This window comes from Neocloeon triangulifer, unplaced genomic scaffold, assembly GCF_031216515.1.
Source record: "Neocloeon triangulifer isolate White Clay Creek 2 clone unplaced genomic scaffold, ASM3121651v1 ptg000014l, whole genome shotgun sequence".
NCBI classification, from domain to species: Eukaryota; Metazoa; Arthropoda; class Insecta; order Ephemeroptera; family Baetidae; genus Neocloeon; species Neocloeon triangulifer.
In genome coordinates, this window is record NW_026775556.1 from 14,301,261 (window position 1) to 14,323,279 (window position 22,019).

Consider the following 22,019-nt stretch of genomic DNA (forward strand, 5'->3'; position numbering starts at 1 on the left):
ATTAATAATATCAGATTCTAGGAAAAATTTGCAAATAAAATTTGTTAGAAGAGTTGTTAATTTAGCGCCATTGTTAGCTCACGCTAAGTTATTTTTATGCGATTTTTCGACATTGATTGATTTTAATTTTTTTTTAAATGTGTAAAAAAGCTGCATTTATCATCAGTATTTTAATTTTAAAAACATTTCTTGAATATGTAATTAAACTCATTGTTCATCAATTTTAAAAAATTGTGTAAAAATTTAGAATAAAAATAATAACTTTACTTAATGGTCACGTGGCTTACATGTTAAATAGATAATTATTTGTGTCTGAGCTATTTTTACTTCTCGCAATATATTCTATTTTCATTCATTTCTCCGCAACACATGCATGTTTGCTGCTGCGTGTGCGGCTTCCTTTCCCCTACCAAACAGCCGCCCCTGAGCAGAACGCAGAACGTTTATGTAGTGGTTATGTTTGTCAACAACAGCCTAGATGGTTACGACTTTCCCTCGTTCACTTCAGGCACCAGATCAAACTTAATTGTTTTTAAATTGACCTTGCTTTAAGCTTGAGTGAAGATCAGAAAAGTGATAAAGTTTTGTGGGCAGTGATTGTTTTTCAAGAAGAGAAGAGAGCACTCAAATTGCAGAAGTTTTTGGATTTTGTGGAAGTAATTTACTCCCAGCAAAATTTAAAATAGTTTAATTTTTGCAATTTTTGGCAAGTTCATCGAAGGCTGGTCTTCAATGTCTGCAACTCCAATCTCCATTGCAAGTGAAAAATGTAAGTACAAAACGCTAACATAGAAATTTTTTAGGTATAATTAAATATCCTATCGATAGCCCTCCAAATGTTCCAATGGGCGAATTATAGGCCTATAAAATATTTACATAGTTACGTAATCAATATGCTTACGTATTAATTTTACACACATGCTTAATAATCAATCAGCTTATAAAACGTTTAACATTAACTTTTATTATTAGCAACTAAATTTTTTTCAAATATTGTACTAATCTTTTATTCTGTTTGATATGGTATTCGTGGTATTCTTTATAAAATATAGTACTGAAAGAAGGATAAATAAAAATAAGATAATACTTTTGCAAAACTAAATAATAAAATGTGAAGTTAGTTAAATATTAAATTGATCTAACTTTTAATTATTTATGCCTCAAGATTTGTGTTCCAAAATAATTTAAAGTTGAAGCATAAAAATTTAAATGCTTTTCAATTATTTTCAGCTCCAAAACACCTGAAACTAAAGCGTAATAAAGTTAGTTGAAAATTAAGGTAATTCGATTTTTAGGCATTTTAGTTATTAATTTGAATATCTTTTTATCAATTTCCATTAAAAATTTTAACCAGTTTCATTAAGTAATCTTTTGGCCATCGCAAACCGCTTGAAAAGGTAGCTTGCTGTGGTTTATGCAATTCTTCTTGCAGTAGTGGCAAGCAGGTTGCATATGTTTTACCACCATCGTGGGTAACAAATTAATTAAAAATAAGATAAAAATTCATAATTTTCTATCAGTTTTATTTCTAACGCGCAAGTATAAATTATGACATCCTATAATAAATTTATTCATAAATGCTTGATAATTATTATAAAATAATGATCGGCTGAAATCATATACAGGGTTTACTTCTCTAGGCGAGGATTCCTCTCGGTGGCTAGTCTCATGAGAAGCACGTTCGGTGACTCAAAGAGAAGTGTGAGCACATAAGCGCAGAAATAACACATTCCCATGTTCCCAAAGAAATCGGTTGCCTTAAAAAATTAACATAGTTAAATTTACGCGATTCAAATATTTTCAATGTTTTTTTATTTAACTCACAAGTGGCAAGAAATCCACGTGATAAGCTTTCTCAGAGCCTAAAGAGGCAGAGTTCATGAGGAAGGGATTGAGAAGGTAGGCGCAGTAGGTCAGTCTTGACATGGGCACCCACCCAGGGAACTCAAGAACCTGCGCTACAATTCCTGGAATCGGCACAAATTAGTTGACGGTGAAAGCAATGTGGAAAAACAAATAACAATAAAAAAAAAAATACTTGTTTGTGTTGGCGCAAGTATCAGGTCATTGGTCTCCATTGATCTGACAAAGTATTGGACGAAAAACATTGTTTTTTAAAACACAAATTAAATATTTTTTTTATCAAATGGACAGTTAAAAAATAATAAAAAAATATGCAATCAATGTTCATTGAAATTGTTGGATTTAAAAAAAAATACAAAAGGTGTAAAAAATTCGCATTTTTGAAAAATATGATATGTAGTTATATTTGTGTTGTAATTTTTTTTTAAATTTATTTATGGGACTGATTAGCTCACCTCCATGCTTTGTGACACAGGCGACCACAATCCAAGCAAGACCAACTCCCCAAACAGTCCTGCTGAGACCCACATAAAGGGCTCCGAGCTCAGGCGAAATTTCTCTCTTGGTGAGACCAAACAAGACGACTACGTTGCACATTGAGCCCAAAAACCAACAGCAAGCCACTTGCCACTGAAAAATTATTTAAATTATTTTGCAATTATTCGGTTTAAAAACTGACTGTCTTGAGGGAAAGGCGTCCGTTTATTTTATTCACGTAATAACCAGTGAGCATTCCGATCATGTACGGCCCAATTCTGGTCCAGGGCGGATCGTAAAGGACATTCAGCATGTTGTACTGTTGACTTAAGGTTGGAACGTAGTTATATGACCACGATATGTAAGCAGTGATTGCACATGAAGCCACAGTGAGTAAAGTTCCGACAGAGAAAGCAATTCGTCGATAACTGAGAGAAAAAGAGTTTTTTTAATAAAAATTTTATTCAATTCAGACGTGTTTACCTTGTCGAGAGCAAAAGGAGAAAACTCGCGATCACGAAAAACTGCATGTCATTGGCGATATACCAGCTCCAGGTCATGCACTGTGCAAATTAATGAACATTCAAATTAGGTAAATATTAACACCCGAAACACAGACCATCTCATCTCTGGAGAAAAGGTTGTTGATGTAAAGCAAGTTTCGCCACCAGTACTTGCTGCAAGTTTCATGTGCATTTTCAGTTGTGTGGAAAACGGACGTGCGCGAATATTTTGTTTGATTGACGTCCAAAATACCAACCATCATCATATAAACGGGTGTTAACCTTAAAATATTAAATTATATTTTCATCAATCGTTTAATTTTTAAATGCAAACCTGATAAATCTTTTAGCCACCATGAGGAAAAAGCGTTTAGTGTTCAAAATAAACTTTGCTGAGGGAGGCATTGATTTTTCTTGCGCCTTGCATTTTTTCTCGCCTTTGTAGTACAAGTACGCAACCAAGAAGCCACTGAAAAAGAGGCAATAAAACATTAAATTTCATTTTATAAATCGATAAAAAATCATGTGCACCTTATGAAGAAAAATGTGTCGACGGAGAGAGTAGAATTTGCAACGACCTGCACTGCAAATCCCTCGGCCATTCGGAAGGCCTGAACTCGATTATCTAAAAATAATAATTATGAATTATCAAAAGTATTAAGTGAAAAACGGACTCCAAACTCCCTATTTAATAAGAAAAAGAACGAAAAAAAATCAAGATATTATAGGAAAATAAATCTTGCATTTTTTAAATTTCTTTGTAATGAAATAAAATTGAAGCTACCAAAATGGCAGGGATCCGTTAGTTTTATTTTTTATTTAAATAAAATTATTTAAAAAAAAATCATTTTTCTAAAAGGATCCATTTCTTCAATTACAAAAGTATGTGCGAGCCAACTTCTTCTCTTATGTTTATGCTAGTGCGATTAAATACCTGCGTAATCGGCCAGGTAAAAAATGGTGTGCACCATAATGATCCACCCCATGCCCAAAAATCTCAGGCCGTGGATGCATTTGATGGAATCGGAACTCAATCTAGGCTCCATCAGGATTTTAGTATTTGCCGAAACAGAGAAGCACATGAGCACTTTGCCGACCCAGGATTGCTTGTAGTGCAGAGCTCGACTTTCACTTGAAGTCAATTTGCAGGCTGAAAATATGATAAATTTATTTTCATTTCAAATAAAGCGGGATAATATCAATCTTTTCACACCTTGGTTCTCCTCGACCAGAAGGTGGAATTGTTCGACGCCTTCATTGTTGTTTGCCTTCTTGTTGGCGAGCAGTTTCCGCTCCATTTGCAAAGGTTGCCAGACGCTCTGGTCATAGATCCATCCTGCAATGCACAAAGCCAAGGCCAGCCCTAGGAGCGACCTACGTAGGTTAAAATTGATATTATATTTTCAAAATGATCATTCAATAAATTTAACTCCTCACATAACGGTGATGAATTTGAAGGAAAGTAGCCAATCGCTGTTGTCCTCGACTCCTCGAACTTTTGTCAATCGCAAACTGACGTCCATGGTGCGCATTAAAGGAAGCGGGCGCGCTCCATCCCCAAAAAGAGTGGAAAGCATTGCATGCACGGCGACGGGGTCACAGGACCGCGGCAAACACAGCCCGAGAGTAACTAAATCCTATAATTGAAGAAAATTCATTTTAATTAAGAGATTTCGTTTTATTCAAACGGAACAAATATTTAAATAATTTGATCAAATTTTTTGCAATAGTAATTGCTAAAATCGCAAACTCCAACTTTTATGCATTTTAAATTTTATTTTATTTTATATTTTTGATTAATGATGCTGCGTGTTATTTCAAATAAAAAAGGATAACTCTGATTTAAATTTTAATAATAATATAAACATTAATCATAAAAACAAAGACGATACTCATTAGGTAATAAAACTGTTTAAAATTCCATAGTACATTTATTTATATGCCTTGAACTAAACGTCATCTATCTGGTGCCTTACCGCATGATTTATTTCCTCGAATGCTCCGTAATCAAGGAAAGTGAATAATGAAAGTAGAAGCAAATACACGGCGATCAGTGCTTAACCATAACACAATCAAACTTTGCCTTTCTTTTTGATAAAAATTAAGGACAAAAAATAACGCACAAAGAATTAGAAATTGGCAAAGGTTTCCTTCGCTCCTCGCCTTTTTTGTCCCCAACCGGTGTTTGTGTGCGCGCGGACGAGTGCGGTAAAGAAAATCAGCGCAGTGTGTTTGACATTAGAGCGAAAGTGCAATGAAAGTTGTCAGAGCTTGGAAATCTCTCACAATCAAATCCGTATTTCCTGGACATTTAATCCGCAGAATTGCACTCGGGCAATTATTACAACAACTATCGCGTGTCACAGCGAGCTTAATCATCTTAACAATAAACGATTTAATGGTAAGTTTATGGCCGCTTGTCATAGAGACGTAAATGAAGTAATAGAAATTTTTAATTTCCACACCACAAATAGTTTTTATAACTTGGATATTAAAAATAACATGCGCAATTTATACATAAAGGTGCGTGCGTGTGTGTTTTTTTTAAAGTGTAAATTTTAATTTTTGACTCACCTCATTTTGTAATCCTGTGAGTTCTTGAATTGTTGCATTGTGTCTGAAATAGGCGACAATGTAATGTGACTGGAGAGGACTCGTCATGCCGTTTTGAGGTTTCAAGTTGATGTCTTCGCACTGCGTTAGCGACCCAAGCCAGAAGTTATTTCCAAATATAAAACCAGGGGTTGGTTGGCCGCTTGAATCAAACACTGGTTGACAAAAAATAACAAATATCAGCAAAAAAGATTGGTATTAGATTTAAAATGTAATAGTATTTAAATAAATATGTAATTTAAAATATATTCAAACTTCAAAGTTTAATACTCACTTTTGAGTGCCCACATGTCCTTATTCTCAATGGACTCATCGATGAAGTTGAGGTGCCTTTGGCAGAGGGAAGACACATTGTCCGCCTTGGCTAACTGGAGCAGACCCTCGAAGGGCGAGTTGACCTGCAGGTCGGCTTCCGCCGAGCCCAGGAGACCAAAAAGGGCTAACACGGCTACTAGCTCCATGTCAGCCAGCCACGCAGCTTCTACTGGACCTGAAAGACGCTGCCGACCACTCTCTCAGGACTCGCGCTGGGGAGGGAGCAGGCACAGGGTCGCCCTGACTGAGCGGCTCTCTTTTCTCACCTGAGAAAAGCCTCGCGTCCGTGCAGAGGTGAAAAACCACATAATTCTGTAGTTCGAGGGAAAATTGTTGTATCTTTTTACCTCGGCTGCCAATTATAAATTTTACATCAATTAAATTAATTTTTTTTTTTTACTCTAAGGACCAATATTTTTTCTTTAATTTTAATTTTCTACCCACAAATATTGGTATTCTATTTATGTATTCTCTTTTTGAAGACGTGCTTATTTCCGCTGATCAATAAAATTACTGCATGCAACCGGCTCGTCACTGTCAATCCATGGCACGATATTTATAACATAAGTACATTATTTTATTTCAAGCGTGATTCAAACAAAAGGCTTCAATGGCACATTGAATGCTTTTAGCTATTAGCTCACCCTCTGCACTTGCAACAAACTTGTTTTGTACGATTGCTCACCACAAATTTTTTATCTGTAGAAAATTTAATCTGCGTCGCAATTTCCCATACAATTTTAGATTTCAATAAAAATCCATTTTTCCTAAACATTGTTTTGTTGATTCTATAAAAATTCAAATTCAATAGTTTTCCATTAGATCTTCTGATTAGTGGTGCATTTAGCTGCACTTTTCTCAAATCAAATCAATTATGCAACACAAAAACGAGTGCAGGTACAGTTTGTAAAAGTGCAGCCTCTGCACTTTCTTCCCAGCTTTCCGTCTTCTGGTCGCAATATAATTGGTGACTGCATAGTGTGTATCTAAGAAATAAACATGCACGCATACAATATTCACGAACCCTTCAGGTTGGCTGACTAAGAGGAGAAATTCTGAAACGCGACCTCTGCCTCCGCCCTACAAGTGCAGCGAAGTAATTATGTCAACGATTGAGAAACAGTTCTCAAAACTGGAATTACGTTCTATAATTCATAAATTTACAATTAAAGTATTAGCACTATCAGATAAATTACATATTAAACAATAATAATTAATTTCAATTCATTTTATATATTATTCCTCTCCAAACAGATAAAAAACAATCAATTGTGTCTTTTAAATTTATATCAAAGATTAAAAATAAATATTTTGAAATAAAATTTTAATTATATTTTTACTCTCCGATTTGAGGGCATAGAACGGACAGAAATTGATCGCTTCTTTAACATACGCTTTTATGATTGAGTAAAGCACTCGATGTTTTACGTGGGAATCCTCAACTCGATTGCAATGTGCAAGGTTGAGCGTAAAACAAAAAATGCACTCTGTTAATGGCTTTTGTATACTCCTCGTACAGTTTTCCCTGTGAACGCAATTATATCTGCGGTTCGCGCAGCGGCGATTGCAGCTAGGATCTTTGAAATAATTATGGTTCGAATAAGTAATTGTACTGACTGCACCGAGAGTTTTGCATCACGGGTTTGCCTTGGTAATTTTATATTACTCATGTATTGTGGATTGACTCCGTTTTATGTGCCCCTGCCTATTTGTGGGCTGGATGCGCCTTTGCTCGATGTTCATACCCACTGAAACGCGTGTGCATGACCTCGTGTTACATAAAACATTGTCAAGTACATCAATGGGTCAATTTCAAGCTGGAGCATGCAGCATAAATTACATATATCTATGAAATGTTAACAAAAATTAGTTTGTATTCTATATCAATACCAGGAATTAAAAAATTTCAGTTTATATGTTGCGCTTAAGATTGTTTTCATTTTAATTTAGTAGAATTAAAAGAATTTATAAAAAAATAACAAGAAATAAAGGATTTCAATTTTCTATTAAAGAAGAAGACATGGATTCATAAATTTTTTGAGGTTGATAAGTTAAAAATCTAGCTGGTTTATATTGTTTCTTCACACCATCTGTCATGGTTTAGTCAGTCTGGGATTGTGTCAACTTATGTATTATTTAAATTTATTGTTGAGTGTCTTGAGGTTTTACAAAGAGCTGCATAATACAAATTTGATTCGCATTGTAATAAGGGAAGAGTGCAGGCAGGGTCAACGGACCATTGTAGGTAGCAGGGCTCTCTTTAAAAGAGAAAGATTTTGTTTTAAATTACTGAAATTTGTTTTAAAGTTTAATTTTTCACGTTCCATTTTTAAATACCATTAGCCATAAAATTTAAAAATTTAAATGTCCGATCTAAAGGTGGATCTAGAGATTCTAGAGCCAAGAAAAAAAATGTGTTTGAAGTGATCATACAAATTATATAAATAATAAATTGCCCTAACATTGATGAAAAAACAACTCATCATTTTTGGACACACCATTCTTGGAAAGCAGTTATATCAGCTAGACAAACGTAATCTTCAATTAAATATTATTGGTGTAGCATTAAATAAATTCGATAAAATATATAAAATGATATAAAACATCCATACGCTGGAAATTATTTAATTCATTTGACAGAGACATGAAAGACAAAAGATATCGTTTCTGGAATTCATTTAAATCAAAACTTTTTTATTAAGCTTCATTGACAAACATTTTGTTTCAAACATTTATTTTTATTAATTAACTTAATCTTAAGCTAACAGAAAAATAAATATGTGCAACACTTTTGCTTAAACGCAAGGTATATTTTTTCAGCAACACTCACTCTTGCATGGGCATTTAAACATCTCTCTACCGCACATGTCACAACCAAATCGGCACAATATGGTCTATGTTTTCTCAAAAGGTTTCCTTCTAACGTGTCTTCCTCACATTTTGCTGAAAATAAAATGTCCGGTATTATTATTTGAACTGAAATTAAAAAAATAATTTTTATTTATACCTTCCACCTGAGTAGCCAGTTATCTTCAACAGCGTCTGCATTTTCCTGTTTCTCAGGCAGTTTTTGCTTTTTGGCCATTTCTCTGTAAAGTGCCTCTTGAGGCGTGGGTGGGTTTATTGCCGATCTCCTTCGCTCTGGCTCACCAAGGCGGTCAGTCTCGATTTGAGGGCCAATTTCTGTGAGAAACTGAACATCTGCATGCTGTCCAAGCCGGAATCCAACTCCAAATCGCGTATCGAATCCTTTAAAATAACATAATTAATGATCGTATCATCTTGCTTCAGCCTACAATTTGCTGTTTGAAACTTTCGTAATGTGAAAAAATGACGCTTCAACACAACATAAGTTGCATTCCAGTTCATCTTAATGAAATATTATATTTATCGATACTCACCATTTTTAATAGGAGGGATGTTGGAGTAGATGATAGAGAGGATTGATGGCAATTCCTCAGGAATGATAAGCCCATTTGCAATACCTGAAAATTTGTAACTGATTAGATATTTTGTTCCCGATTTGCATTCATTTGCACTCAATAATCAATAATAAATTTTACTTGGCGCTTGCGTTGGTATGAGGAAACCCCTAGGGCAATAAAAATGCTGCACGCCGTGCTTGTGTGACCTGCAGGTTGCATAAGCCAGTCAAGCAAAAGGGGTTTGTAATATTGTCACGCGTGCGGGTGGCATTATAGAGTTTAAAATCCCACTTGGACTGTCTGTTGCTCATTCCCTTATTCAAAACCTTTGCAGTCTTTTATCAATAATATATTTATATTCCCTCTAAAAGGTAATGGGTCTAAGCAGCTATAGGTTTGAGAAAGTTTCACTTTTTCATTCAAATTTAACAATGGAGCCAGAAAGTATTTCGCTTTGATTGCGTTTAACTCGTCCCTAAACACTTACCGCGTGGCCTCAAACCTTTTCCTTTTTCATTGTTAGATTTTTGCGCTCTCACCTCAACAAATATACCATATAAATACTGACTATAGAAGGAGAAGAAGAAACTATTCTCCTAGACAATACTGCAAGAGGCAAGTGGACCAAAGTTTGAAATTAACGCATTTAAATATTTTTCGTTGGTTTCATAAAAAAAAAAATGTATATATAATTTAATGAAATGTTATCAACTTAATATATATTTGATTTCAAATAAATATTTCTGGCAATCTTGCAGTTTTGTTTAAAGCATTTTTTTCATACTTGAATGCTCAAGGTTTCTCCACCGCTGACCTTCGGGTTTTATCCTCTAATATTATATCCTCCCAATGTTAGAAATGATTGGCTGCAACTCTAAACTTCCTATCCGTATCTGATTTTTTATAAATCCAACTGATATCTGATCGTTCAGTTCATAACAAATTTGAAAGGTTACGCAATACATATTTACAATTCAGTCAATAGGCAATCGTATTGTTGCTTTAAATAAATCGGTATCCATGATTTAAATTGGGTTTTTTCAGTGCTTAAAAAGATTCAGTGCAAACACAGTGGCCTTGGATTCCCGCGCAAGAAAATATTACCTTCCTTTCACTTTATAATACCTACAAGTCTGTATCAAATCCGTGTGAAAACTCGAGTTTCTTCCTGAGTCATTTACATTTTAAATATGCTTGAAATGCTTTAAAAAAGTCTTTCATGGAGGAAATACCTCAAAACTTGAAAAGACTACATAAAATGCGATTTTTTTAAGCAACTGGCTCAAAAAAATAAAATTCAAATCTTAGATAATATGGAAATTGGCGTAAATTGCGGAGGAATGCGTGCTAGCAGCAGAGACAAACAAACAGTGGACTAGATTTTCGCAGCAGTGAAATGACGCTGTGTTCTCACTCTGTAACTTTCTAACAGCACTCGTGCAAAGCCTTTGAGAGAGACATTTTCTAACTTTTTCTTCAAAGTGATTTGCAAGAAGGGTGCTTTAAACTAAAATTGCTCACCAGCAGTGGCTGTCAGCAACAGGGCAACCAGCAGGGCAACTTTGGGGCCCATGGCGAATGTCACATAGTCCGCAGTGGGGCCAATCGCTCCGTCTGGGATCCTAGCGTGGACTAACTGAAAGAGCCAACGATATCTGGGTCAGCAGGGCGGGCTCAGGTGCGCCGCTCGACAGGTAGCTCCTTCCTTTCTCAATAATTCAAAGCTGAAAGCCCTCCCAGCATTGACGTCTTTTGAGACGTGTTGGGAAGAACTGGAAGAGCAGGAAATTCATCCGGAGATCAGTAGAGCGTGGCCATAATTTCATTATTTTCTCCTTAAGATTTGATTTCAATAATTTATCAAGCAATTTTTTATACAAGCGCGGATATGGATAAAAAAAATTATGATTTTTAATTTTTCCGTCTTTTACTTAACGTAAAAAATCCATAAATTCTGAAAAGTCAAATCATGATTTTGGTCAAATTAAATGCTTGCGAATTTTAATGAAAAATATCAACTAAATGTGAATATATTATATTCATAAGACATGTGATATTTTAAGAAGCCTCAAATATTCAGAGCAATATCCTGGGATCAATATAGCTGGGTTCAAATTTTAAATAAATATCATGTCTGAGAGAGGCATTAAAAAAAGTTTAAACAAAAAAAAAACATTTTTTTAAATTTGTTTTGTTTTTGAAGAAATGGTTTATTTTAAAGAAGAGCGAAATCAATATTTTTTTTTCATTTCTTGTTAATTTGATTTTGCCTTTTGTGAGATAGTCCTTTGAAATTCTTGAAAGTCAAACCATGATCTTGGTCAATTTTAATGTCGACAAACAAACCACTTGCGCATTTTGATGAATATCAACTAAATGGAATCAAGACATGTGATATTTCTGTACATTCAAATATTCAGAGGACGTGCGAGCATCAAAGATTTATTCCTGCAGCTTCATTTTCCACTTCGCCCTCGCCGCTATATTGAAGAGCATCAGCATATTAAATGCGCCCCGTGGCACGGTTCATCAAAACACGCGTTTGTCACATAATGGCCTAATTAAAATCGATTATGCGCTTTTTACGTCACAAAATGTGTACAGGAAAATTAAGTCCATTCGCTTTTCGCGTCTGTTCTAGCAAACGTCAACGTGAAGTAATGTAATTTCTATTTATATAATATCGGAGAAAATTAGGTTGGCTTTGCAAATTTTTCTAGCGAAGCGTAGAGGTTTATTAATAATTATTAGTAATTAAAATAAGTGTTTTATTTAAAAAGGTTTTTATGTAAATTAATTGTTTAATCCTTAACTGAAGTAAAAAATGTATTGTTGTATAGAAATTTGGATTTTTTTTATTAAATTTCAATTGGCGCTGATTTGATGGCAAAGGCTTATTATTATTTCCAGTCGCGCGGTTTTTAGTGATGAAAAAATTACTAATGAAAGAATGAAAAATGAAATTAAGAGCCGCCCCGATTTATAATATTCATTTTGGCGCTCAGGTCTGCATTAAAGAATAGAAAACGGGTGGGGCGAAAGAAACAAATGAGCCCCGAGGTTGAGCACAGTTGACGAGTTAGAGCGAAGCGACAAAAGCGACTATATAACCACATTTATACATATCAACGAGAGCGGCGGGGACAAACTGCGCTGAATCAGCCAGTCTGCCTCAACGTAGGGTTCACTCGAGCACTTCCAGCCTCGTCGGCACCGCTCTTTCTAATTTTTACATTCGAACAAGTCTGTGAGTTTGCCGCTTTTCAAGACTTACTATTTGAGTGCTACCCTGAAGAAGAACACGTGCAATTTCAGAAAGAAACTGTGCTTGCAGAAATAATCAGTGTTTATTCAGGGAAAGGTCAAATTTTCATGTAAGTATATATTATTAGGGGCACATATTCCATTTTTGCAAATCTTTTGATTTTGTATAATATGTGGTGCTCAAATTAAAATTAACTTTCCGTCTTCTATTATTTTTATCAATTTTATTTAGAATCAAAAAGTCTAGAAAATACCGTTTAGCCCTTTAACTTGGTTTTTTGTAACTTTTTAGTTACTATAATAGTTTCGCAATATAAGTAGAGGTTTGCAGACCGAGAAAATTCTTAAAGAAGGTGGGTATTTCGCAAAACAAAATATTACCACGTGAGAGTCACGCACGTGGACCTAGCGGAGTTGGAGCTCATTGATTAGCGCACGCGCATCCTCAAACATGACCTACACCCACTACAGTGTCCCATCAAACCGACGTTTCAGGTTTCAGTCAATGCTCCTTATTTTCATGCTGATCGAAATTTCTGCAACTATTCAAACAACTTTTGTAAGTTTATTTTTTAATTTTTTTAATTCTCCAAAATTATATTCACAACTTGCGAACCAAATATTTTATTGTTTAAATTAAATCTGTATCGTCAAATTTAGTTAAATTAATAATAAAAAAAAAAAAAAATCAAATCAGAAACCATAATAATTTTGGAGATTCGTTGAAACTATAAATTATGGATTTACTGCGGTCAGAGAAAATTTTTCCACTTCCTGTTCCACTTTTGCAAAGCTTGCACATGACATGTGTTTCACCCCTGACGGACTTCCCATGCACGTGGGGGTGTTCACGCGACACTTTGGCAAGGACAAGCGTCGCTCACGTGAGCCGCGCGCCAATCAATACTGATAAGCTTAAAAATACTCGCGTGCAAAACTTTTGTTCGACCAGCATCACGTCGCGGGGTTGCTCAACTTCGGCCTCAGGATGACAGAGAATCCAGCCTAGGACCGAACGTATGTGCGAACTTGTCACGTGACTCAGGCGCACGTGTTGGCGTCGACCACCGTCACTAATTACGGGGATTGCCAGCACGCGCAACTTGCAGAAATATACGTGAAAGCTGAGGGCACGTGTTTTACTTTTGTTGGTCTTTCAAACGCTTTTTTGGGCCTCGTGACTTTTTCAGAATTCACAATTACATGTGTATAATAAATGCTGTAAATTGTCTTTCTACTATCCCGCTCGCAATGAAATTTCCAAAGAATCAATAAAATTTAAAACAAAATGAACTTTATAATACTGATGATAACTTTTTCCAAATTTTAATTTACTATAATTTTTTTTAGTTAAAAATTGTATCTACCCCTTTTTAATCTTTTTAATATCATAACACAATATAAACAGAAGTTTTGAAATGCTTGTTGCAGAAGTGGCGACAACTATTTGGAGCCCGATGGTGACCTAGCCCGGCGGGTGGTTGCAGTCCATGGCTGCAGATTCTGCAGCAAAGCGCCACGAGACCAGTAGTTCGAGTGTACCGTCCACCACCTGCCTAAGCGGTGACTACCAAGGAAATTATCGCATTAATCTTGTCTTTCTTTCACGCTCTCTCTCTCTCTCTTAGTAACGTGTATCGCAATTTTTTGTGCGACTCGCTCGTCTGATAAAAACGAATTGCAAATTTTCATCCGCTGCTCTTGTGATGATAACGTTCAAAGTTAATAAAGTCGAAAGTGCACCATAAATCACGATTTTAAGTGACTGGTTAATAAGGGTCATAAGGTCACCAATCGGGCGACAAGGATGAAAATTCGACCTTCCTTTTTATTGATTTCTCCATCAATCTCGTGCCATGTTATCTTAGTTCAAACAGTTTGCACGTTTTGAAAATTGAATTTAAATTAATATGAAGTGTAGAGCACTCAATTTTTTATGAGATGAAAGACGATCTTAAATCTTTAACTTCAGCTAAAGATTTGGATTTTTGCTTTGAATTTTTAAGAATAATTTTTTTTTCTAACAAGTTATTTAAACAAAAAACAAATCATGAACCGGTCGTTTATCTGGGGATCGGATAAACTTCAACAAATTTTAATTGTGCTTGATTGGTGCAAGTTTCAGAGTGCGTACCAAGGCAGCCGAAGCGCCGTCGGAGCTGTGGCGCTCCCAAAACAACCCCCAATTCAAGTCGCACCACAAGTATGCGTCGTTCTAGCTCCTCACTCCCTATTTTACTGGGATTTGCCTAATTTAAAAATTTGTGTTCTGCTATATTTTCTATTGGTGTGCAAAAACAATCCTCTGTTTCGCCACGAAAAGGTCATCGAATGAGAAGCACACCAGACTGGACGGTGCTTCCGCCTGAAGTTCTGGTCACCGTCTTCGCTCAGCTCCCTATCGCTGACCTCGGGAGGGTTGCCTGCGTGTGCAAAGCGTGGAGCCGAGCCTCGCAGTGCCCGCAGTTATGGCAGAAGTTTGAATTCGTCCTTAGCAATGCCGCAAAGTAACATAATATTTCATTTTTTTGTTGATATTATGATTGATTTTTAACAGTTATTAAAAAATTAATGATCAACTTGAATTATTACAAAGCATTAACATTTAATTATTTTTGTTTTTAAATAAGATTATTAATACATTTTTTTAATTTTTTTTTCATATAATTTTTTTAACAACATAATATATTATTATTTTAATAAATTTCAATTAATATGTATCATTAATTTTTTTTTAATTTAAAACATTTTTCAATTGTTTTGAAACATTATAAATTGAAGTGCATCTTAAAAGCGTTTAAACGTCAGCATTTTTTTAATTTCTCAGGTCTTGCTTGCCAGCAACTTCGACAGCGCTAATTAATTTCGTCCTAAAGAGACATGCCAAGCATCTCAAATGCGTCATCCTCAGGACGGACAGCTCCCTTGAATCGGCGCAAAAAGCGTGTCACATTCTCTCCAGGGTAAAATACCCCTACCAGCTTATTTTGGCTTTTTTTATTTTTTAATGCTAAAATTTGTTATTATTTTTAATTTTTTTTCTGAGCAAGCAATTTGCCTGAAGCTTAAATTTGAAACGTTTCAAACAGTTGGTGAATTGCTCTCTGAAAACGCTGGCGCTCATGAGCTCAGCGCGCCCGGTCTTTCTCGATGTGGACCAAGAGTCTTTCGTATCCGCGCTGACCTTGGTTCTGGACCACTCAAGGGCACTCAGCTCATTGGCAATAGACAACACACCGGTGGACGACCCGTCTCTCAAAGCGCTTGCGTTGTCCAACTCGCGGACTTTGCAGCTGCTGCGAATGAAATCATGTCCAAGAGTTTCACCCGGAGGTAAATAAAAAATAAAATATTTTTTAAATTATTTAAAATTAATTAATATTTTTATCTTTCTGCAGGAATCGTAGCTTTAGCAGACCATTGTAGATGTTTGCGAGAGCTGTCGTTGAGTTATAACCTGTTGAGCGACAACCTCCTCATGGCTCTTAGCTCTGAGGAGCATGTTAGATTGGAGTACCTGAGAATTGACATATATGGCGAAAATGATGCGCCTTTTAAAAGAGTATCACCACATTGTTGGAAGGTATGTATTTTACTATAAAATTAAAGTGATCATTCAAAAAAATTCAAAAATGACTAAAACTCTACCTGAATTTAAATTAAATAAAAAATTTTAATAATAGGCTTTGGTTGAACACTCTCCAAGTATGAATCTGGTGATGTATGTTTTTGTGCTACCTGAGGAGTCACTCGAGTCTTTGTTCACATCCTACATACCGGTGACACATCTTTATTTTGGAGACTCTTTGCCAAAGAGAGTTTTAGCCAGAATAGGTAAGATGAAAAAAAAATAATATGGGAAAACATAGATTTTTATTTCAATTTCCCTTTTTTCAGGGAAACACTGTCCGCGGCTAAGAGAATTAGTTGTTGGGGCCAATGGAAACACTACCATTGACTCGGAATTGCTTGGAGTGGCTACGAATTGTCCGCAACTCACTTCTCTTGGACTAGGTGAATGTGAAGTGAGTATAATCTTTTTTCAGGAGAAAAAAACTCATGCTTGCATTTTTTAAGGTCACTTGCTCTGCCTTTGTTGAATTTGTCAGTCGGTGTGGGCCTAAGTTAAGGCAACTCAGTGTCATGGAAGAGTGCTTGCTCGAAGATGAGTTGCTTGACGTTAACAAAACTTGCAAACGTGTTTCCGAAATCCTAGGGAGAGAGTGGTGCCCCGAATTTATGCCCATTTGGTGAACGCATTAGTGTCATTGCAGTTTATTATAAAAGTAGAATTATTAAATATAATATATGTTAATTTTAATTATTGAGGACAAATTTTCTTATCTGGTCAAAATTAAGTTGCAATTGTCTGTACCTTTTAATCATATTGTGGTTTAAACTTATAAAAAATTTAGCTGTTGATTATAGTTACTTTATTAACTATGGTGGATATAAAAAATATATATATGGAATGACAAAAATAAGGAGCGCTGTACATTATTTTCATATGTTATTATCCTATAAATACGCTTTTAAGGAAAAACATTCGGAGCAGACACGCCAGATGGAGTACGGCGATATCGGCGCCTTTTTGGTGCTCACATGGTGCCTCCTGTTGATTGGCCGCGAGTTTTTACACTTTCATTGGAGTGAACGAGCGAAGGCTGGAAGAGAAACGGGAACGCTGCGGTCGCACCAGCTGTGTCTTCACCGCAAACACAAAAGCTGCCAGTTGGCACTCAATTTATTTTTGCATTGTAACAATAATAGTAAACACCACAATGAGTCCGACTTCTAGTTCGAATAATGTTGGCAACACAAGTGCGATAAAAATTTTGGCCAACATTTTTATCTCGTTCATAGGCGCTGGAATTTTGGGTCTCCCTTACGCATTTAAAGAGGTAAATAAACTAAAGGGCCTAACATTTTCATGTAGTAAAAATTTATCATTTCAATATAGCACAATAATTTTTTTTCTGACGTATTTCTTCAAATTAAATCAATATTATAATAAAAAAAATGAGCTAAATTATTTAAAGATCGCTGGAGCGAATCCAGTAGGACGTAAATGCTTAATAGCTCGTTCTTATTATATTATTAATTATTATGTCATAAAAACTTTATTATGAAGATTTTTGTTAAAATGTTATATTCCTATTGATTTTTATATAGGCTGGCATTATTGAGGGCATCATAGTGATGGTGTCTGTTGCTGTGATCAGCGTCAAAGCTATGATGATGGTCGTTGATTGCAAATACCACATCGAGAACGTTTTGCTTGCTCAAAGCCCCAAAAACAAGCCCCACCGGATCGCTACTGATCTGAATGCCCCACTTCTAGTTGAAGAATCCTCCGACGATAGTGACATAAAATCATCCCCTATCAAAATAGTTCCTCAAGTTCAAACCTATGGAGATATAGGCAAGTATACATTAAAAATGTATTATTATAATTAGGATTAAATATAATAATGATAACTTTAGCGATAATTTTGAAGATTTTTATGTATACTATTTATTAATTTTTTTTATATGATGGCAGGATTTTACGCCATGGGCAACACAGGAAGGGCGCTGGTAGACTATTCAGTTATTATTTCACAAATAGGTAAAATAATTTTTCTTAATTAACATTTTGGAAATTACTGTAGTATATTAAGAAAATTATTATTTTTTAAGGTTTTTGCTGCGCGTATCTTATTTTCATAATGGAAAATGGAGCTTCATATATACCAATGCTATCACGTTTGCATTGGCTAATAATTCTACTGCCCCCTTTGTACTTGCTAGTCCTCCCAAGACATTTAAGTAAATTGGCTATATTCAGGTTTGTTAAATATTGGATTGAGTAATTAGAACGCACGATTATTTTACAATTTTTTTTGTTTGTTTAGCATATTTGCACAAATTTCAAGCATTTTTGCTTTCGCCGTAGTTTTTTGGTTTGACTTCCAGCACTACCACGTAGCAAGGTTCAATCCCAAAGAGTTTTCCATTCAGGGCCTTCCTTTTTACTTTGCCGTTGCAATTTATTGCTTTGAAGTAAGTTAAAAAGTGAAATTTCTATTTTCATGCTTAAACTTTTGTTGCATTTACAGGGAGCGGGTATGATTTTATCGCTCGAACAGTCGGTCGCGCCCAAAGTGCGACACCGCTTCAAGCATTACTTTATCTCGTCGATGTTTGCTGTGACGTTTTTGTACATTGCATTTGGCGTGTCTGGTTATCTGTCGTTTGGGCCAGGTTTGTAGAGAATTTCAGCATTTAAATATTATAATAATCTTGGTTTATTTAAAAGAAACGAGCGATATCATTACTTTCAACTTGCCAAAGGGACCATCAGGCGCTTTTGATTTTCCATCCCTCGTCACATGCTGCCTGTGCGTGTCACTTTTCCTCACATACCCTATTATGATGTTCCCAGTGCTGGAGTTGTTGGAAGCCAGATATATAATCTCAGAGGGCCTTTTAAAAGGAGTAAAATGCTTTTATTTTGGTTCCACGATTTTAATATATTGTGTAAAATTTCAGAATTTGCTCCGTCTTTTTTTGGTTTTACTGACTGGCATGATAGTGATCGTCGTTCCTAATTTTGGAACTCTGATGGCTCTTATTGGCTCCTCGTGCTGCACATTGCTTGCCTTTATCTTACCAGGCATTTTTCACAACAAGCTATTTAAAGGGTTAGCACTTTCAATAAAAATTAAATAACTTCCAGTTATAAAAATAATTGATTTTTTGCCTTTTCAGAAGTTACACTAGTATTATGCAAAAGAGTTTCAATATGTTTCTTATTTGGCTTGGAGTAATTGGAACGGTTGTGGGTCTTTTGGATGCTTTCAAACGGATGGGCCCACATGTTCTTCATCAACATACGACTGAATACCCACCAGTTGTATAATTGTTATATGTCTGTGATAATTGTTCCTGCATCACAAGCTGTGAGAAATTGTGCTTTTGTGGCCACAAAGTTTATTTTTGTGGCTGCCTCTGAATTTAATTATGCAGTATTTATGTGATCTGATTGAATTTTGGCAGCATTTACCTAGAATACTAGTAGTAGAAAATATTTGCTAAAAAAATTCCATACCTTCTTTTAATTTTCTCATTAAGCATTAAAGACTTAATATTTCTGGACTTCGAGTGGGACTACTTAACATAAAATCATAAAAGGTAATATTGTAATTCAGAGGTCCAGAATGACCTCTAAGATCAAAAACAAGCACTATTCAAATGTTAAAATTTTTTACATTATTATTTGAATACTTAAGATAATATTTTCATCAATAAAATATCCCATTGTTGGAGATAATACGTACAAGCCAGTCTGCTATCGCAAGTATACAAATTTTTGTGTTCGTAACAAGTATTATATTTTAAATTAATTGCGTCATGTCTGATAAATTTTAAATAAAAATACACCACTTTTACATGAAGTCTTTTTGTGTTCTAATTATTGAAATAATTACATTTTATTTTAATCAAAACCTAGGACAGGAAACTTTTTTAAATGATCTGCTAAAATTTCTGGAAAAATTGAAAAGAACTTGAAACGCTTTCCCATTTCTTGAGGATTTATCATCATTTCCACTCCACTTTTTAAGTTCTTTTTGTGCTCTGCCGACAACTTTTCATTTTGTAGCAAAAGCTGTAAAATTTAAATATCAACTTCAAGTCCAGTTAAAAATATTTTTGTTTTAAGCTTGTTATATGATGAGAGGCACTTTTCTCTAGGACTGTTTTTTACATATTAACATGCACAATGAAATTAAAAAAAAATAATAATAGTAAAGGGTACTTACATTGAGTCGCACTTCAATGCCTAAGCTTTTCAAAAACTTCTCCTGGGTGACAGGACCAAATGTTAACGCCTTGCTTTTTAAGCACCGACTTAAATAGTTGAAATCTACGTCTGCGGTCAAATCAGCAGACCCAGGATTTAAAAGAGGGTCATGCAGTTGATGATTGCTGAATCCCTGAAAATAATTTTTTCAATATAATTATCAGTCCAGCTATTTTAAAGTCTCACTCTAAATGTGTCTCCTTTTTCACCGTTGTGACCGTAATCAGCAAGGAGCAAAAATCCACCGTCTTCTGTGAAACGATCGGCCAGGTTCTGCAACAATGCACCTGCGGAAGGGCAAATTTCCAGTTCCGTTCTCTTGTCTCCTTCCTGTTTGGGTCAAATTGACATGAAGCAATAATTATGTAAAAACCAAACTATATACTTCTGGCTTGTAGAGTTGCGACATTGGCGTCGGCTCTCTCGAAAGTACATATCGGAAACTAATATCTGGACTATTGGGATCAATGTCTACCAAAATTTCTCTCCATCCTTGCTCAGTTTTCTTAAAAATGTAATAAGTTGCTTTTAATTTGCAAACAAACAATTTTAGGTTACCTTCAGTTTGTGCACCGGCAAAGCATCAAAGAACTCATGGGCAATGACACACGTAAATGCATCATTCGGAACCTCTGAAAGGTGGTGATGCCAAAAAATGGGGCACTCAACCTGAGCAAACCCAGAAGTGATGTTCAACTGTTGTGCGTCATCTTTCCCCAAATTAGCCTCAGAGCACAGCAACTTTGCCTGTGCCTCCCTAAGTTTTTGACTAAGCTCTATTAAATGTACGCTAACTTCTTTAAGCTGGTCAAAGTGCTTGAAAACCTTTAAATTGCAAAATAAATTATGACCTGCGATAAACTCGTATAATCTCTCTTACTCTGAGAATGTCAGAGATGAGAGTGCCTTTCCCAGGGCCTAGCTCGACAAGTTGCATAGGCTTGGGAGACCCTACTTTTTGCCACTCGTTCAAAATCCAAATTGCTATCATCTCTCCAAAAATCTGGCATAGTTCTGGCGACGTAATAAAGTCTCCCTTTGCGCCAATGCTCTCTTGAGTTGGGTAATAACCGGCAGTGGGATTTACAAGCACCTCTTTCATATAATCAGCCACAGTGATAGGGCCTGTGGATTTAATTTTTGCATTGAGCTGTCGAGCCAGGGCGGTTGCCGAAGATTGCACCAAGGGAATGGACGAAGATTGGTATCTGACGAGGCCTGAAATTTTTTAGCAAGATTTGCACTTCATTGAAAATGCCCTTGCGTCGTTACAGTTTCAATTTATTGCAAGTAACACAGTACTTAATCTAAAGGCTGTTAGTTAATTACAAGCTTTACCTGCCACCAAAAGTCTGCTTCTATTCAAGAAGCTGCTCCTTAAGCCAAGGATGCATGTAGGAATCATTTTTGCTCTTTCACATCCACTCAATATTAATAGAAACACGCCTCTCGGCGTCTCTAAACGAAAGAATGTCCGTCTTCAATTGGAGCTTCAAGATTTCTCTCCAGATTTCCTCGCGATGCGTCTTGTTGGATATTCCGATTCTTCTTAATGAATTGTCGTCCAGTCTCAAAAGTGTTCGACCAGTTATATCATGCTGAAAATTTGTTATTCACATTTTAACAACGCAGCCTCGGCCATAGATCAAACTGTCCATATTTCCATGGGAAGCAATTAGTTACTAATGTACACAGAAGCACTGTATTTTGCTTGTG

At 35.6% G+C, this 22,019-nt stretch overlaps 5 protein-coding genes across 12 annotated transcripts; 2 read left to right on the forward strand and 3 right to left on the reverse strand.

Annotated features, from left to right (window-relative positions):
• Window positions 1-459: 459 nt before the first annotated feature.
• Window positions 460-16,952, forward strand: LOC132201439 (F-box/LRR-repeat protein 21-like). 8 transcript variants are annotated; one of them, XM_059627609.1, is made up of 11 exons: window positions 460-656; window positions 712-769; window positions 13,892-14,033; window positions 14,584-14,663; window positions 14,784-14,967; window positions 15,288-15,423; window positions 15,550-15,793; window positions 15,859-16,043; window positions 16,144-16,294; window positions 16,358-16,485; window positions 16,538-16,952. In XM_059627609.1, exons 3-11 carry the CDS (start codon window positions 13,951-13,953, stop codon window positions 16,712-16,714), a joined length of 1,368 nt encoding a protein of 455 aa, XP_059483592.1. In that variant the 5' UTR covers window positions 460-656; window positions 712-769; window positions 13,892-13,950; the 3' UTR covers window positions 16,715-16,952. The 8 variants fall into 8 exon arrangements, with proteins under 8 accessions (XP_059483592.1, XP_059483590.1, XP_059483596.1 ...); XM_059627607.1 differs by having other exon boundaries at window positions 460-769; XM_059627613.1 differs by having other exon boundaries at window positions 461-769; window positions 13,892-14,023; window positions 14,586-14,663.
• Window positions 1,508-5,930, reverse strand: LOC132200602 (nose resistant to fluoxetine protein 6-like). Its single transcript, XM_059626200.1, has 13 exons — window positions 5,731-5,930; window positions 5,418-5,611; window positions 4,281-4,480; window positions 4,057-4,217; window positions 3,778-3,993; window positions 3,375-3,468; window positions 3,178-3,312; window positions 2,960-3,125; window positions 2,824-2,903; window positions 2,543-2,768; window positions 2,319-2,493; window positions 1,825-1,967; window positions 1,508-1,757 (listed from the first exon to the last, which is right to left on the reverse strand). The coding sequence occupies exons 1-13, from the start codon at window positions 5,915-5,917 to the stop codon at window positions 1,629-1,631; spliced, it is 2,106 nt and encodes a 701-aa protein (XP_059482183.1). The 5' UTR covers window positions 5,918-5,930; the 3' UTR covers window positions 1,508-1,628.
• Window positions 8,433-10,875, reverse strand: LOC132201445 (uncharacterized). Its single transcript, XM_059627618.1, has 4 exons — window positions 10,718-10,875; window positions 9,173-9,256; window positions 8,779-9,020; window positions 8,433-8,714 (listed from the first exon to the last, which is right to left on the reverse strand). Exons 1-4 carry the CDS (start codon window positions 10,767-10,769, stop codon window positions 8,691-8,693), a joined length of 402 nt encoding a protein of 133 aa, XP_059483601.1. The 5' UTR covers window positions 10,770-10,875; the 3' UTR covers window positions 8,433-8,690.
• A 162-nt stretch (window positions 16,953-17,114) lies between the features above and the next one.
• Window positions 17,115-19,896, forward strand: LOC132201441 (uncharacterized). Its single transcript, XM_059627614.1, has 9 exons — window positions 17,115-17,361; window positions 17,633-17,882; window positions 18,003-18,068; window positions 18,140-18,287; window positions 18,355-18,502; window positions 18,559-18,703; window positions 18,759-18,937; window positions 18,992-19,143; window positions 19,211-19,896. Exons 1-9 carry the CDS (start codon window positions 17,242-17,244, stop codon window positions 19,359-19,361), a joined length of 1,359 nt encoding a protein of 452 aa, XP_059483597.1. The 5' UTR covers window positions 17,115-17,241; the 3' UTR covers window positions 19,362-19,896.
• On the reverse strand, window positions 19,886-22,001 carry LOC132201442 (protein arginine methyltransferase NDUFAF7, mitochondrial). The gene is made up of 7 exons (XM_059627615.1): window positions 21,642-22,001; window positions 21,184-21,521; window positions 20,862-21,128; window positions 20,689-20,808; window positions 20,490-20,633; window positions 20,263-20,436; window positions 19,886-20,108 (listed from the first exon to the last, which is right to left on the reverse strand). The coding sequence occupies exons 1-7, from the start codon at window positions 21,706-21,708 to the stop codon at window positions 19,938-19,940; spliced, it is 1,281 nt and encodes a 426-aa protein (XP_059483598.1). The 5' UTR covers window positions 21,709-22,001; the 3' UTR covers window positions 19,886-19,937.
• Window positions 22,002-22,019: the final 18 nt, after the last annotated feature.